General features: G+C 44.5%; 1 protein-coding gene across 1 annotated transcript in view; it reads left to right on the top strand.

Annotated features, from left to right (window-relative positions):
* Positions 1 to 15,819, top strand: part of TTC9 (tetratricopeptide repeat domain 9) — a 28,007-nt gene extending 12,188 nt beyond the window's left edge. The window contains exons 2-3 of the mRNA XM_074824317.1: positions 9,576 to 9,758; positions 14,671 to 15,819. Of these exons, the coding sequence (XP_074680418.1) occupies positions 9,576 to 9,758; positions 14,671 to 14,750 (263 nt within the window). The 3' untranslated portion in view covers positions 14,751 to 15,819. The remainder of the gene's footprint in view (positions 1 to 9,575; positions 9,759 to 14,670) is intronic.
* The last annotated feature ends 276 nt before the right edge of the window (positions 15,820 to 16,095 follow it).

The following is a 16,095-nucleotide window of genomic DNA, read 5'->3' as shown; positions in this document are numbered from 1 at the left end:
AGGCAGGCTTGAGGCAATTGTGGCATGCACAACTGTCAGTGACTTCATTTGAGAGCCTTCAAGCTCTTCCAGCTGCATTTCACGGTACTGCTGTCAGTTGGTTGAACCACTGTGAGCAAAGGATGCTTTACACTTCAGTAGAGAAGGCAGCTTGAAATCCATCGCTTCCTCCAAAACGTCTCACTACTTACAGAAATCCCCTCCTTGTCTCAAATGGGTTTAAAAAAAAACCCCATCATTCCATTAAGACCTGAATTTCACTGTGTAATATACTCTGGTAAGAATCATAAAATATTTGATAACACTTGTTAGAGTTGGACTGCTGTTTAACTCCAAGCAATTATTATATGGTTGTCACCATCTGATGTTGCTGATCTCTGATAAAATTCTATGTACTTTTCCCTTGTGAAAACGACTCAAGGGACCAGATTCCTCCAGTGGGTGTCAATAGCAACAAGAGGCCAGAGGAGAAAAGGGCACAATGTAGAGAAGGTGCCATGGTGAGAGTAAAGCAACAAGGTGAACAAAAGCAAACAGAAGGAAAAGGCAGTGGAATAAATAGCAACTGAAACAGTAGATCTGAAGGCCAAACGTATCTAAAGTCATATTGACTGGACTCGATGAGTACTAATTTTAAAAGATAAAGACAGGTCACAGATTACTAGATGAATATAAAGTCACAGAGGAGGAAACCTCCAGGGGATTTAACCTGGCAGATCAACGATAACAGCCTTGGCAAAAACAAACAGAAGGGACTTCCATCTCTTCTAACATGTCTGCAGGAGGAGCTAGTATTTATGGATAGTATAGAATCAAAAGGATCTAGTAGTTAAAAGCTGACTGAAGCTCTTGATATGCCAGTGCTTTGCTAGGATTTTGCTCCTACCTCTCCTGACTGGGAAAATCAAAAGCATGGAGATCAGAAGATGCAATATGAAGATCATCTCCACCTTAAGCTCTTTATTTTGGTAGAAGAAAGATTTGCTGATACACAGCTGGGGACAGATCTTGGCTTCAGAAAACAATTCTTGTTTGCTTGACATCTAGGTTTTAACTACTACTTTAATATTACCGTATCTAAGAATTTTCAGTAAGCCTCTGGTTTTGGTTTGAAGGACCAGTAACTACAGGAACTGGTGGGTCAAAATACTCTTTCAATACAAAAGTTTTGAGGATCAGATGACAAGGTTGCTGAAATTCCTTGCTTCTCAAAGCTTTGGCCCTTTGAAGGAAAACTGCAGTATTATATAACTGGATTTGTGACAGAAAAGAAGCATAAGTCACCACAAACTTGTCTTAAAGTAGCTTAAGAATCGTTTAGAAATAATGAACGCTTCTAAAGAACTACGCTCTTGAAAATTAGAAAAGTCTGAAATATGGGAACATAAACACACAGCAAAGGCAGAAATCATTCATGCTTGCTGTTACTTGAGTGCTTACATATTCACATGTCTGGCTAGGATGTTGCTCTGACATCCTCCAACAGGACCTTCTGATAGGAATTAGCACTGAATGGCAGCCGTCAAGGAGAACTGAAGACTGTTCATGCTCTGAGTGTTACAGGACAATCAATACAGGACTGCAGAGCTGAACAGCAATTCGAAAGTCTTCTATCCATGTCTATGTGTGGTACAAAGGTACAGATAAGACATATCCCAAGTAATGTTTGCTTAAGCTGTTCTTACACACTTGCAAAGCTAGGATCCTTCACAGCTACCCCAGGCAGTCTCTTTCAATGCTTCACTCTCTCCACTGCTAGAAAGTTCTTTCTATCTGAGATGTAAGCCCTCTTCTTACTTCCCGGGTATAAGATGACCAGATTGTATCCTGGTTATACCCTTCTTTGCATTGCATGGTTTGTTGGTGTTGTTTTGGTTTTTTTTCTTTTTACATGTATGAACACTGTTAGCCTGTCTTCCCTCACTGTTGTCTTGAGGGCTTATATTCTGTCTTCTCTGGACCACTTGTTATTGTCATGGTCCTCCTGTGGATTACATCCACATTTTCTTTCAAGCTTGGAATCCAAAATGAGACACAGTACTGTCACATGTCTTGCAAACTGCTTCTTTTTATACATGCTGGTGTGCATTTGTCTTCATTAACAGTATAGCCTTGTTGACTTTAGCTGGTGATCCACTTCACTTCCCAGATCCTTTTCAGCAGAATTGCTCTCCAACTAACTGTTCCCCTGCTATACTTACACAGTGGGTATTTCTCCTGCATAATTGTAGGACTTCTAGCTTGCCTCTGTCAAATTACACCCTATTTTTATCAGGACACCACCAGTTTCTGGGGATCCTTTGAAATTCTACCCCTGTCTTCCAGTGTAAGCCAGCTCCTCACATCTTGGTGTGATCTGCAAATTGATGATGCAGTCTGCAGTCTGTCATTTAGGTCTTTATTGACAATACCAAATACCACGGGGCCTAGAAGAGATCAGTGCAGAACCCTACTTCGTATTGTCTTTCACTTTGTTAACAGAGTTAAGTCTATTCATTTAGACTGTGCTCCTTCAATTTGCTTAAGAAAATGTCACTAAAATTTGTCATTTAACGAGCGTAAAAGCCAAGATACATAACATCTACTGTTTCTCTCTTATCTTCAAGATTGATAACCCTATCGCAGACTGAAGTTAAACTGATTTGTTCTGACAGCTCACATTAGCTGTTACTTATCTCCTTGTTACCAGCCCTGTGCACTCCAAGGGATGGCAATAGGGACAGTCCTAGGGTGGGCTGCCAGCCACAAAAAGCCTGACACACAGGCTCTGCAGCTCCTTTGAGAACTACATACCTCTTAATATGCATGGTGGTGGAAGCATCAACATACTTCAGTCACTACTTCTTTCTCCCTCTCCCTCCCTCCTGGAAAAACTAACTGAAACAATGAGGTCAGGGTCTTTCTTCTAGAACAGATATGAAGGACTCGGGAGCAGCAGAGAACTGAAGGAGACCATGCTATGTATTGGAAGGAAAGCATGGCCAAAAAGGCAGGATAGGGAGGAACAGTTGGTATCTGTCTACAAATTGAGAGGCAGGCTGAGAAGAAGGGGAGGGTGGCTTGGAAGAGGTGACTCTCTCTGGGCTCTCCAAACATTTGTGGATCCACACCTCATTTAGCATTAATCCCTCCCTATGGAGAGAGACAACCTGTCATACAGTTTGGATTTTAATTTTCCACACATTTCCCCGCAAGCAGAAACATACGGGCATGTTTAGGCCTTTTTGGTACCTGGAGAGGAATAAATGAGAGCCACTGGCTGGAAAGTTGTACTGTCATTCTGATATTCCCTTTTCATCCCATTAAGCTTGTCCGAGAACTAGGAGTCAGCTGATCAGATTATTGCCAGACATTATCAAGCTGCCTATAATTAGCTTTTTATTGGTGAGAAGCCAGAAAATCCTCTTTGTTTGCAAGCTTGGACTATAGAGAAAGAAGAGAAATATTTCATGGAAGAGATTGTTTGGAAACCGCAGATCGTAATTAGTGTCTCAGCCCAGTAGTGAAGGTCTTAATCAAATGTCTGAATAAAATCCTGAAGCAGTTATATCAAATCATCAATCATATGCTTTCCAAAGTAGAACCAGAGCAAGAATATGCACCATCTTCCTGAAATTTAAACAGATTTTAAGCAAGCTGCTGGCTGCTGTGCTTAGGACAAGATAATATCAGAAAAAAAAGTATTTTGCAGAATGTAATTGTGGTTATTTCTGGGAATGACACTGTCAGTTTGTGAAATACACGTTGAGTTTGTGTGGTTGGAGTACCTAGCACTTACTAAGGAGTAGTAATCCACATAACCTGTTAAACTCCAGTGGTAGAGTCAAGACTAAGTACAGTAAAGAGGGAATGTCCACTTCAGGTTTAAGCAGTAATGGGTTTTATCTACTTCTCTCTGCTGTGCAACCAAACAAGTCAATGCAGGCTGTTTTTTCCGTCTAAGGGGTGGAAAACAAAGGTCATTTGGATTCAGATCCTTTTGCATGTGTATATGAGAGTGGTTCAGCCACATGACTTGCTATTAGCTCTTGCATAGGGCACCTGCTCCGGTCTCCAGGGAATATTTGCAAGGCCTAGCTTTCAGCATTGCAGGTTGGTGTCCCTTCGTGAGTATACCCAGCAGAGAAGAAGATGATTCAGAGCAGGAATGTGATTGTGGTTAAGTGATCTGCTACAGGAGATGCTGCCATACACACCTAGGGAGACTAGTTTCCTCTGCTTGGATTTCACTGCTATAAATGCTCCTCTTGGTCCCCAGGATGGCTGCACAGTGTCTCTATGTCCTTAGCACCTTGTCCCAAACCCTTCACTCTACTTCTGCCCCCAGACTTTGCCTCCTCAATAGACCTCAACTCCCTGCTCATACACCCTTTTCACCACCCCAGCAGTTCTGTGCCTCTGTCCCCATGCAGCTCTCTGCCCCGGTCTCCTCCCCTTGCAAGCATCTGTCTCCCTGTCTTTCTGTCATAACTGAGACAACCCCTCTCAGCTTGGTTTCCACTTTCTGCTCTTCTTTCTTCCTGTGACCAGTGAGCCAGTAAGAGAATTTTTTTGCTAAGTTTAAAAACCCTGCTTTTTCCTAGATGGGATTGTGCCCAGGGTGGACTGAACGTTCAATGGATTTGGGTACCAAATTCTAAAGCATCTCTACAGAGCACTATATGCAGTACTATACTGGTTTTATTTTCAGAAGGTTATCAGTTGGCCAGCTATAGATTACCCCAGGCATAACAGAAGGCACCTGCTTGACACAGATGATATCTGCCAGATTTCAGTTTGCAAAGCCAAACAGTGAGGGCATGAGACAAATTCAAAGAGACAATCACCAGAGATCTTTAACAAGGGAAAAATAAGACATGTTTCCCTAGCCTGTTTTTCAAAAATACCTGAACAATCTTGGCTGACATTTTCCAAAAGCAGACATCAAAGGCAGACATTGCACATGGAATATTTTAGTCCAAAAACTTAAAAGACCAACAAAGTTATAAGCAGCCAAAACAGTGGAAAGCACAAGGCAATCTTAAAAATAGGTAGTGCTACCAGCTTACCTGGGTGATAGTGAACTGCGGACAAGACAGGAGTTTGTGAAATATGAACTTGCAACCCAAGATATTCCTGTAGGGCAAGGGCATTTTCATCTCCCAGAACAGCAAAGGGAATTCCTGTTATGACTACCACAGTATGCTGAGCCCAAAGAACATGCCACGGGGTAGGGATATGCTAACTTTGTTTGCACAGTAATTTGGCTCACTCTCTTAAGTGTTCTGTAACACAGATAGGTCTTGAGCCTTGCCTACAGTGGGAATTTAGCCACTGGTATAAACTGTGTCTGGAGGATTGTTCTGGCATGCAGATTTACTGTTTGGTGAAAATTGCCAGATAGGCAAGGCTCGTGATACTGTTGTTCAAAATCTCCATGTTAAAACCTGTACATCCTACTTCCAGACTTAGTTCTTAGCTCAGCCAAGATTAGAAGCCAAAAGTTCGGGCCAAACTGAGCTATTTGCATAACTTGCAGAGGTATTCACACAGAAGAGGTTTCTCTGGTAAGATGCTGACAGCACTTTCAGTTGAACTTCATTTTGAGGGCTTAGAGGACAGCTATAAAAGTGAGGAAAGCTGAAAAATAGTGGGTTTTAGTAAGAGACTCCAGACATTCTTTTATGCAGGCTATTAAAGAGAAGATGGAGTGACTTGATCAGAGCCACAGAGCACCAAACACAAGCAACACAAGCTTTTCAGGGTAGAAAAGGTGTGGCTAGTGATTGCATCAGTGGCTAGTAGTTGCAGCTAAACAAAAAAGTCAGTATAGAAACATAGTGACATTTTGTAATCAATGAAAGTAATTAACATTTGGGAGAAAAGGGCTGTCATGGATCCTTTCTGACTGTCACCTGTAAAACCTAGTTATCTTCCTGAAAAATACTCTGGAATTCAAAATTAATTCAGGGTGCAATAAAGTAGAATCCAAAACCCTCAACTGCCAGGGTTTTAGTTACAACTTCCCACCATCGCTAGCCACAGCTACTGGTAAAGGTTAAAGGTGTAGGTGTATTTTGGCTCTACAGGTGCTTTAATCTTTCTTTTACCTAACCTTGCGCTGACCAGGGCCACACAAAATAGCTCTAACGGTGCAGTTATCTAGTGGTACCAGATCTATACTGCACCTCATGGAACTGGCTGGCATAGATTGAGTCCGCAAATTAAAACTTAGAAATCTGGGCTTAACGCTCCTTTTATGAGAAAGGACACCCAAACATCCTACTTCCTTGCTTAAACATCAGCAGTCAGTTGGGAAGCATGATGGACAGGGCCCCCCCACTGGAACTAATAACATTAACCTTTTCCCCCTCCCCAAAGCACATTTCACCCAGTAGTTTCAATACAGCATATTTTACAGCAGGCTCCCCTCAGACAGAGGACTCTTCATCACCATGTGACATACATGGTTTTAAAAATTAGGAGTTACTTATTGCTTAAGCTGACACAATAAATCAGCTGCCAAATTGAGAATGATAACTAAGTATGATGGACAGCCATCACACGCTGCAGGGAAGCAGGACACCCTACATTCTGAGCTGGAGGGATGTAGCCACCAGATGCTGTATTACAATGACAACAAGACCTGCAAGGAATGGATGACTATAGGTTTGCATCTGCAAGTAAAGGGCATCCTTCTAATTGCCAGAGAGTTACTAGAGATAGTGCTGTGCAGGATCAAGCCCATTCAGTTTCAAGAAAGCAGGAGGAGCTGGATAAACCTCTCAATTCGGTCTCTGAGAGTGCTCTGTTCCTTGGAAGGATTCACTGGGGGCCTATTATGAACAGAAAAGGAGGGTGATGAGGTGTTTGATGTGGTAAACAAACATTCCCAGACAGAGATGCACATGTCTGTTTAGGAAAACAACACGTTTTCAAAACAATTCTCCTCTGACTGAATTAGGTAGGAAGTACAAGGATTCCACGTCTCTTCCATTTCAGAAAGCTGAATTACTAACAGCCTCAATATTTGCATTGAATCACAGTCCATTAAGATCATTTCAGTCCACCAAGAACTGAAAGCACGCACCTCTAAATATTTATAAGGGAGATATTCCCTCCAGGTTCATTTCCAACGGCCACTTCCAACGCTGGCTCTCCAAATGGCCAACTCTTCCAGCAGAACTGTTTCCTGCACATCCATCTGCTCGCTTTGTTCAGATAAACACGCGTCTCTCCGGCTAGCCATGTGGTCCTGACTTCTCTCTGCCGCCTGCACAGTTAGTGGGGATGCCCTGCAGGGTCTTTGCTGTGAGCGTGAGTCACAGAAAGAACCCAGCTGGGTATCTGGAAGCCCATTTGGGTTTATGAATTAACAGGATGTGGGAGACGACTTCTTTTCTTTTAAACCAATCCATGAAGCAAGTCCAATATGGAATTACTGAGTTAATATACATGAATAGATCACCTGTCATTTTTCACAGTCATTTCTATTACTCTGACTGGACATACCAAGTAGTAAATGAGCAGAGAGACTGAAATCCATCCCCCCTAGTTGCTCCAAAAGTCAGTTTCACAGAACATGAAAGGCTGGATCAGATTGGCAGCATACAGAAAGCTACTGCCACTGCTGTACATGCTACTGGTCAGCAGATAAACAAAGCAATCCCATTTCAGGTCTGTGAAGCCAGCTTTTTAATAGCTTTGAAAAATAAAGGAAAACAAGGCACAGTCATTTCAATCTCCATTAGAAACAAAGTGAGAAAAATCAATGTTTGACAAATAGGAAGGGGCAAATTCTGGGTGAGAAAATGTTGTTAAGCTTTTAGAAACTTATGTGTTTTTTAACTGGCAATCAAATAGCGAGTGACTGAATGCCTTTGAAATACCTATGCATTTTAATGGCAGGAGCCGTTAAAATACATTGAGAGTCTATTGTTAAAGCAAATGGGGCAAAGCTCTCGTTAGTAATTACTACCTCACTCAACCAAACATACTGGCAGTGGAGCTAGTTCTGCAGTCCTTGCTCAACACATCTGTACCATCAGTTCTATACTGGTAAAAGTCTGTTTGTGATTGTTCCCAGTTAGCTATCTAAGCTTTAAACGTGTACTTGGGTTAGGAATGTATTCTGTCTGTGTTAACTGATCATAGATTTGGACTAATTTAGGTTAGAAAGAATATCTGCATGTCATCTAGCCAGCCTCCATCTCATGAAATACGAAGTGAGATACAGAGAGGGTGCAGGGCTTACTTTAGGGGTGCAGGGAAAGGGGATCAAGAATTCTATCGTATTCCTGATCCAGCATCGTATCATCTCAGCTGCAGGCTACAGTTACCATGCAAAAAATTAAGTCTGCCTGTTTACTGGTGACACCTGAACTGTGATGACTTGGATTTGCAGGAGCAGTGAGTCTCCTCCTTGCCAGAGACACACTGAGTAACACCACCTGCCATGGGAAATTTCTCTCCATGCCCTGGCACTTGACACTGCCAGCCTCTGAACTGATCCTTGCAGCAGCATCCTGCCTTCCTTCCCCCTTCCCCAGATAGTGTCATTCCAAAAGTTGCCTGGGGTTGCAGTGCCAGGTGGGCTTGTGGACAGCACAACTTTCTTCGTTTCCCCAAAGACTGTGACTGCACCATGTCCTATTCTTGTCAGTGTTCTCCAAACCCTTCTTAATGCCCAATACACCTAATGAAGTTTAGCCCACCAGTACAAGCACTACAGTAAGCCATGACCAGGGCTGTAAAGCGTGCCTCAAGGATCTCCCCCTTTCCTCTTTATTTCAGTCCTAGTCATGGGAAACACTATGAGGATTTTCTTCAACTCCTTCACGTTTATGCAACAATTGTCCTTCAGCACACAGAGTTCTCAGCATGCTGTTTCTTCATTGTGTTTACCTTTTCCTTTAGGAAGGCAGCAGAACTGACCTCTCAGGAGGAACTTGTGTTGCAATACAAGTAACACAGCATAGCACACTTGTTCCCTGTACTACAACTCCAGGTAGCTCTGGTTTGCTAGCAGTGCATTCCAACAGAGCAGAGCCCTTTCTTATTTCCTCTAGCAAAACTCCATACCGGGCCTCCTGGATAAAAGGCAATTACGTATTATTTGTAAATCTAACAGCCTCGGATTAAGCCAAATACAAAATTTGATCCAATTTAGCCCCTTTTTTCAGGTAACTGTTTGACTGCCTTTTTGTACTTTCCTGAGCTCCAGCCCTCAGCCTGAGAAGCCATTTTACCGCAAACAAAGCCAGGCGCCACCATGAGACCCTATGGCATTCCTGCTCTGCAGAGGGATGTAGGGATGTTTATGTTCTTGCTCTCTTCCCCTGGCCCCGCACCCCCTGAGCAAACACAATCCCTTCCCTTTGCAATGCCAAAAATAGAAATGTTGGTATTTAAATTGCGAACAATTGGGTTTGGCAAACAATCCATATGACTGCACCCTTTCTGAATCATGGGTCTGAGTCATTTCCCTCACCTAAGCTGCTCTCTTCCCCTGTGCAGATTGCAGGAGCAGCGAGAAATACAGCACTAATGTTCTCCTGTCTGTCTGTCTGTCTCCCCATCATGCCCATCCCCTGCAGCCTGCCTGCTCCAGGCCGAGCTGGTGAATTATGAGCGAGTCAAGGAGTACTGCCTCAAAGTGCTTCAGAAAGAAGGCGAGAACTTCAAGGCTCTCTATCGATCGGGAGTGGCGTTTTACCACCTGGGTGACTTCAACAAGGCCCTCTACTACCTGAAAGAGGCAAGATCCCGCCAGCCAACAGGTATCAGGGGAGCAGGGACATGGCTTTGCATTGAGTGTTTCTGCATTTCTTTTCACAAGACTTAGTCTGTCCCTGACTTGATTGCATTGATTTCCACAGGGATGAGCATGGCTCACTGTGCCCTTAGCTGTACTCCCCTTCGAGCACTGAGCACTCTCACGCAGTGCAGCAAGGTTGCAGTGCCCAAAAATTAACCACTGCCGAGGCTGCAGCACAACCTGGAAGATAAGAGTATTGCTGGAATGCCATCTGTATAGAGAGGATCCTGCCTCTTTTTCCCTCCCTGGTTATTTTTGAAGAAGGCGGCAGGGTGGGGAAGAATGTATCCTAACCATTACATTTTCTGACTCTGAGAAAAAGCTTTTTCCCCTTAGCAAAACCAGGAGACTATTTGTAATCCTCAACAGCCGTGTCCTCCACCATCTCAGTAATGGTAAAAAAAATTATTCTACTTTGATCAAAGAGACATTTACTCACAAAGCATTCATCAGGATGCTTCAACTTTTGCTGTGAAATCAGCCACTTACCTGTTCAAGTATCTGTCAACCATGTGTCAAAACCCAACATTTCATTTTTATAACTTCAAACAACTTGGCCTTGCCAGAGCAACCACCTTTATGCTAACCTACCTAACCTCAGAAGGTGGGTAGAATGCATCTCCATGATGCACAGATTGTGGCTTTATTTTTCAGATAGTAGTAGGGAGATGAAACCAAACCATGGTTGAAACCATTTCTGTTAAAAGAAAGGAGTTTTGTAATATTCAAGTCAAAATTAAAGGATCACAAGAAAGAAAAACCCCACAGAGCAGCTCTTCCACCTGAGCCTAAGATGGAAGTGTGAGAACTGGGTGTGAAACAGGAGTGAGCCTGGGTCCTGGCAGAGCACGGTGGAGCTGATGTTCAGGGAACTAGGGGAGGCAAGGGAGGCTGTCAGAGCTGGCGTTGGCCCTGCAGGGCTCCTGCAGTGGCTTTGCCCTGAAGGAGCACCAGGGGTGTGCTGGGATCAAATTCCTCTTCCACCTCCCATAAGGGTGCCTGGTCCCATCTGCCGCACTCGACCATGGGCTGTGGGCAGTCTGACAGCACAGCTGTGCACCCCACACTCCCTGAGCAAGTGTGCTTAAAAGCTCAGTTTAGCCTATTTTAGTTTACAGTGTGCCCTTCTGCTTTCAGCCCTTGCCAGAACCAGGAAATGGAGAAGCCCATGCAAGAGAAAAATTGTCAGTGGAAAATAAGAAGTTATCCTAACCTCGAGGTTCTGACTAAGCTCAGATGTGAAAAAGTCCTTTTAGCTGCACCACTTTGCTTCCATTTTTTAAATATGTATTTCTGTGCTCCCCCACACCCCGCTCCCCGTGATACTATTTATTTGGTATCCCTCATTGCTTCTTGAAATAAATACTAATTTATTCAGCAGCAACAGCTTCAAATACCACAGCTTGCTGCAAAAACATACCAGAAAGTGTCCCCAAAGGCCCTTAATGTATACAAAAACCAGTTCTGGCCTTCAGCTCTGCATCAGAGACTCTTCCCTGTTATTGTTAGACCATTCAAGGCCAGTGTTCCACTGTTTTATTTATGATTATGGAAAACTTCAAGGGTATTCAGGGGGAAAGAAGTGAATGCATACAGTAAGAAAGGATGTGGCTGTGAAAACACAGCAGTAGAAATCAGGTAACGCTGTGAAGAATTATTATGTGACCTGGAATAAGTCAGTGTCTCCTTCTGCAAAATTGATTCTTTTCCTTTATCTGAGGTTTTACTAAGCTCACTGGTAAAAGCACTTAGTTATTATTACAGTCATGTTCTCTGTGTTCTTGTTTTTCTAATAAGAAATGATTTTGGCACAAATCATTGGCAGTTATTCTCTTTGGTGGGGGAGATTTTAAATGGTAAAGAGGAATTAGCTAGCAAAGGGTTTTACTGTTCTAAAGGGCTGTCAACACAGCAAATCCCTTATGGCTATTTACTGTCTGTCAACGGTGAAGGTTGGGTTTGGCCTGATTTCTTATGCTACCTCCAAACAAAAATCACAAAAGCAGATGGAAATAACACAAGATAATTGTATAACCCTCCTTAGTAAGGAAGGGGGAAGCCACTGTTAAGTTGTGCAGAGCATACATGCAGCCCTCCATGAACTCTGTGTCCAGAGGCTGGTGCAGCCTGGGCAGCCAAACATACACCTGACCTTCAAGCCTTGTTCAGCAATTTCCTACTGGTGGGGCCACATAGTTGAGGTAGGTACTGACTGGGATTGAGACCAGGCTATCAGCTGGCCTCAGAAGTCCTGGGAACAAAACCCAGGCCATGGTGTCTGCACAGCACATAAGCAACTGGGCTCTGCAGCTACAGGGAGAAGCAGAAATGACTTTTAAAATGGCAGGAGGCCACTGCACAAGGACACAGGCACGGTCCTAAGAGCCAGGAGATGCATTCCCTTTGCAGCTTTGCCAACATCTTTTTGTATGGGTCTGACCCCTCATCTGAGGTGTCCTTACCTGTTGTTTCCACATGAGCAAAAGGGGATCACTTCTTCCTCACTGAGAGATGAGAGTCTTCTCTTCATTAACATTTATGTGTAGCTTTGAAATACTTCTGCAGGCAGAACTAGTATGGTGCAATACTATTTGATGGAAAAGACTTGGCAAAGACAGAACTCCACATCTGTAATCAGAGTGCTGCTCATTATTTCTCTTTGGTGAAGTGGTGGCCCTCAAAAAGGAAGCAAAACATGCCAAAACCTGCCTAGGAGATTTATAACTAGCTTGCAATGGGAGTATCTCCCGCCCTCTATCAAGCCACACCTTATTTTGCCCCTGGCTTCCCAGGCATGTGGAAATCTCCCAGGTGAGTGAGGCTGTGCCATCAGCAGCCAGCTACCTTACCTGCAAGATGACTGGAGCTGGCAACTTTTCATCGCCTAATTGTGTACTGAGCCCCCTCCACCCCTCAGCCAGGCGTCGGGCCCCTGCAGGCCCAGGCAGGTGGTTACCACCTGCATCAGACAGACCTTCAAAGCGTGAAGCTCAGCAGCAGGGATGTGTACCCCAAGTGTTGCCCATCAAAGCCTGGAAGGGCACAGAGCAGAGATTGCAGTGAGGTGCCCGCAGTGCAGCAGGACTCTGGCCTGACTGTGTGCCCTGCCTTCACACTGCTGGGTGTTCATTAGTCACCTGCCTGCCATGTGCTGATTTTATTTTAGGCCTAAAATATAGGGCTACCGCCTCAAATGAATTTCTTCACTACAGCAGGCTCTGGAACTAAAACCAATTCTGTTTTAAAAAAGCTGTTTTAAAATTTGCTGGGCTGGTGGGAAATGCAAATGCACGAACAGCCCAGGGTGCTGGTGCACCTTGTGTAACACAAGCAACAGTAGAACTTCTTGGCTCATTAAGAATGCCCCAAATGGGGCATGTAACTTAATCACTGAATCCCACCCTCTGGACTGGCTAGGGTGATGCAGCTGAACCTGCAGAAGACTCAGCAGGGAGACCCACCTCAGCAGAGAGAGCTTGAGAAGTCACAACAGCATTGCCACAGCCCACTGCTACCCCATGGCATGTTTGTGGAGAGCTCTGGGTGAAGGGAAACCCATCCATCTCCTACTGTTTCAGCTCAGGCTGAGGGCACACCAGAGATGTCCCCTTCTCAGGTTTAAAGGAAACTTTGCACCCACAACTGCTTTGGTGGTTGCAAAACCCACACTTGCTAGTGCTCTTTGAAAGCTCAAGCACTTCTCATTTCCCTAGCTGGTGTGGAGCACATAGCTGTTGCGATGAGGAGGAGACAAGATTGCCCTCTGTGGACTGCAGTGCACTTCAGATTGGTTTCTGAGGATCTAATAACTTAAATGGACTAAGCTGGTCCTTGTTGGCTGTCTGAGTAAGGCTGTGAGCAAAGAACCATTTTTCAATCAATACATAAGTGAAGTGTCTATTTTTTTGCTTGCTTGCTTCTGATACCCTGTGGCTTTTACCACTACGTGAGTGCCATGGGTGTGTGAAGTCACCCTCATGATAATCATCATGATTTGAGGAGGGATTGACCATGACTGCAGAATCATGGGGTCTGTCTGGAGACACATACTCGTTTAGATCAACCCGTGCTTCAGGGTGAACAGGTTCCCTCATTACTGAGGCGAGCAGCTAAAACAAAATTCCCATGTTCCCTGTGCTGTGTTGATGCACTGAAATATTGGAAGGAAAAAGAGGACTCAGTTTACCACCTGCACAGTGCTGGGACCTCACAGCTCTACATGGCTGAATTGGTGGTTCTCTGCCCCTAGGAACTTCATTAGCATAGACAAGGCAGTATGCAGCATACAGCATATGACAAAAATGCAGATAGAGTGTCATGGTGGAAGGACTTCCAAATATGAAATTTAAGGTAAGCAAGGGTACAAAGAGAATGTGAAGGACGCTATTCCCAATTCAACTCATTGTGGGAAAATGTGAGATGAGTGAAATAGGCTGTAAAAGGAATAGGAGGGTGAAAAGGCAGAGCATAACTGTACGCAAAATGCCTTTAGGGGCTTGCATGCAGGCCCTGAGGGAAGGGAGACCAATGCAGGTGGCATTCCACAAGACCAGGCAAGGATGACCTGGATAGTTTCAACTGTGCAAATTCACCTGTGCTGACCAAGAGTAATCAGAGAGAAGGTAAAAACTAGATGAGGCAAGATTGTGAGGAACATGAATGGTGAGCACAAATCAGACGAGGTTCTCCAAAACCAAAGCTGCAGGGTTTGGTTCGGAGCCCCTTCCAACTAACTGATGCTGTTCCTGCAGGCAGTGCTGGAGCCATTTTGCTCCCCAGGTGATGCACCAAGGATGAAGGTGCAATGCAGTGTGTCTGTCTTCCACAGGGAGTTGTAACCACTGTATGTGTATGTCTGTGCTCTTTCCCTGCAGATACCAATGTCATACGATATATCCAGCTGACAGAGATGAAGCTCAGCAGATGTTCCCAGAGAGAGAAAGAAGCCTTGTGAAGATGAAGCCGCTTCAGCTGAAGTGCCCATGGGGGAACATTTCCTTCCTAGAAGCTCATTTGGTGGATTTTCCTGTTTGCTCTGCCTCATCCTCATCTCATCCATCCACTCTTCCTTGCTCTTCATTGAATCCCAAGTTTTGAAAACAAAGAGACTTAGACGCTGGATATGGCTGCTTGCCAACCGTGGTAATACCCCTTCCCTGTGACAGGAGAGCACAATGGCTACAGCCAGCCTTGTTCCAAGACAGTGTCACACACCTGGAGTAGGCAATGCTGGGGGACCTCTCTGGTCTTGAGCTGACTGTCTATTATCTATTACGGAAGAAACCCCTGGAACAACAACTTCCTGACCAAGCAAGTTGGAGACAAACAGTTTCTGCTCTGAGAGATCACTAGAGCTTGTAACAGCTAAGAAACCAAGAGAGCCGCTGGTCATTTCACAGGGGATAGCAAATGCCTTCTTAACATCAGCTCCCTCTGCCTGCTTTTCCAGTGTGTATTATCGGTCTCCAGTGAGAGCTCACATGCTCCCAGTCTAATGCCAGTGAAAACTGTTTCTAAACATCCTCTTAATGAAAGCACAGAGCACCCTATGAACCCCCCCGCAGAGCTGTCCCGGTGCCAGAGGAGAAGGCTGTGGGCTGCCACAGAATGCTGAACGGACTATGAAAGCGTGGTGTACAGTGTGAGGGAAAAACTGTGAAATAATTCATTAAAGGCAAATAAAAATTATTAATAGGCAACAAGTCCAGGCATTGCTTTTCGAAGGGACCTCTTGGATTCCCTGTGTCCAGACAACATTGTCTAGTGTGGGGCAGCATGGGGTGGGGGACAAGGGCCGTCTCCATTCTTATCTTGGCTCTGCCAATGCCTTGCTGTGTGATCTTGGGCAAGTCACTTAGCCTCTCTGTGCCTCGGTTTCCCCATCTGTACACTGGGGATAATAATACTTCCCTACCTCGCAGGGGTGTTGTGAGGATGTATTAGTTAATGTTTGTAGGTAACAGTACAGTGATGTACAGTGCTAAGTATTATTAGTACATTGGATTGAGGTCTTGATTCTCCCACCTTGTGTTGGTGCTTCCTGTGTCCTGTTTTTTCTTTTGTAGAACATGGTGCTGACAAACAGGGCAGGACCAACAGCTTTGGAGCCTATTTCAGGGCCTGTTTAGACCTCCTCCAGCAGTCTGATTGCTTCTAAGAGCTCAGGCTCCTTGGCTCAAAGGGTCCTTTTCTGAAACTGCCAGTTCAGTAAGTGCCACAAGCACATTTCCAGTGTGACTGCCCCATCAGTGGCCCACAGGAACCTGCTCCCAGTTGCAGGGATGTACATGGGTGGACTC

Source organism: Strix aluco, chromosome 4 (assembly GCF_031877795.1).
Source record: "Strix aluco isolate bStrAlu1 chromosome 4, bStrAlu1.hap1, whole genome shotgun sequence".
NCBI classification, from domain to species: Eukaryota; Metazoa; Chordata; class Aves; order Strigiformes; family Strigidae; genus Strix; species Strix aluco.
Note: the sequence above shows the minus strand (reverse complement) of the source record. Positions and strands in the feature narration are given on the sequence as shown.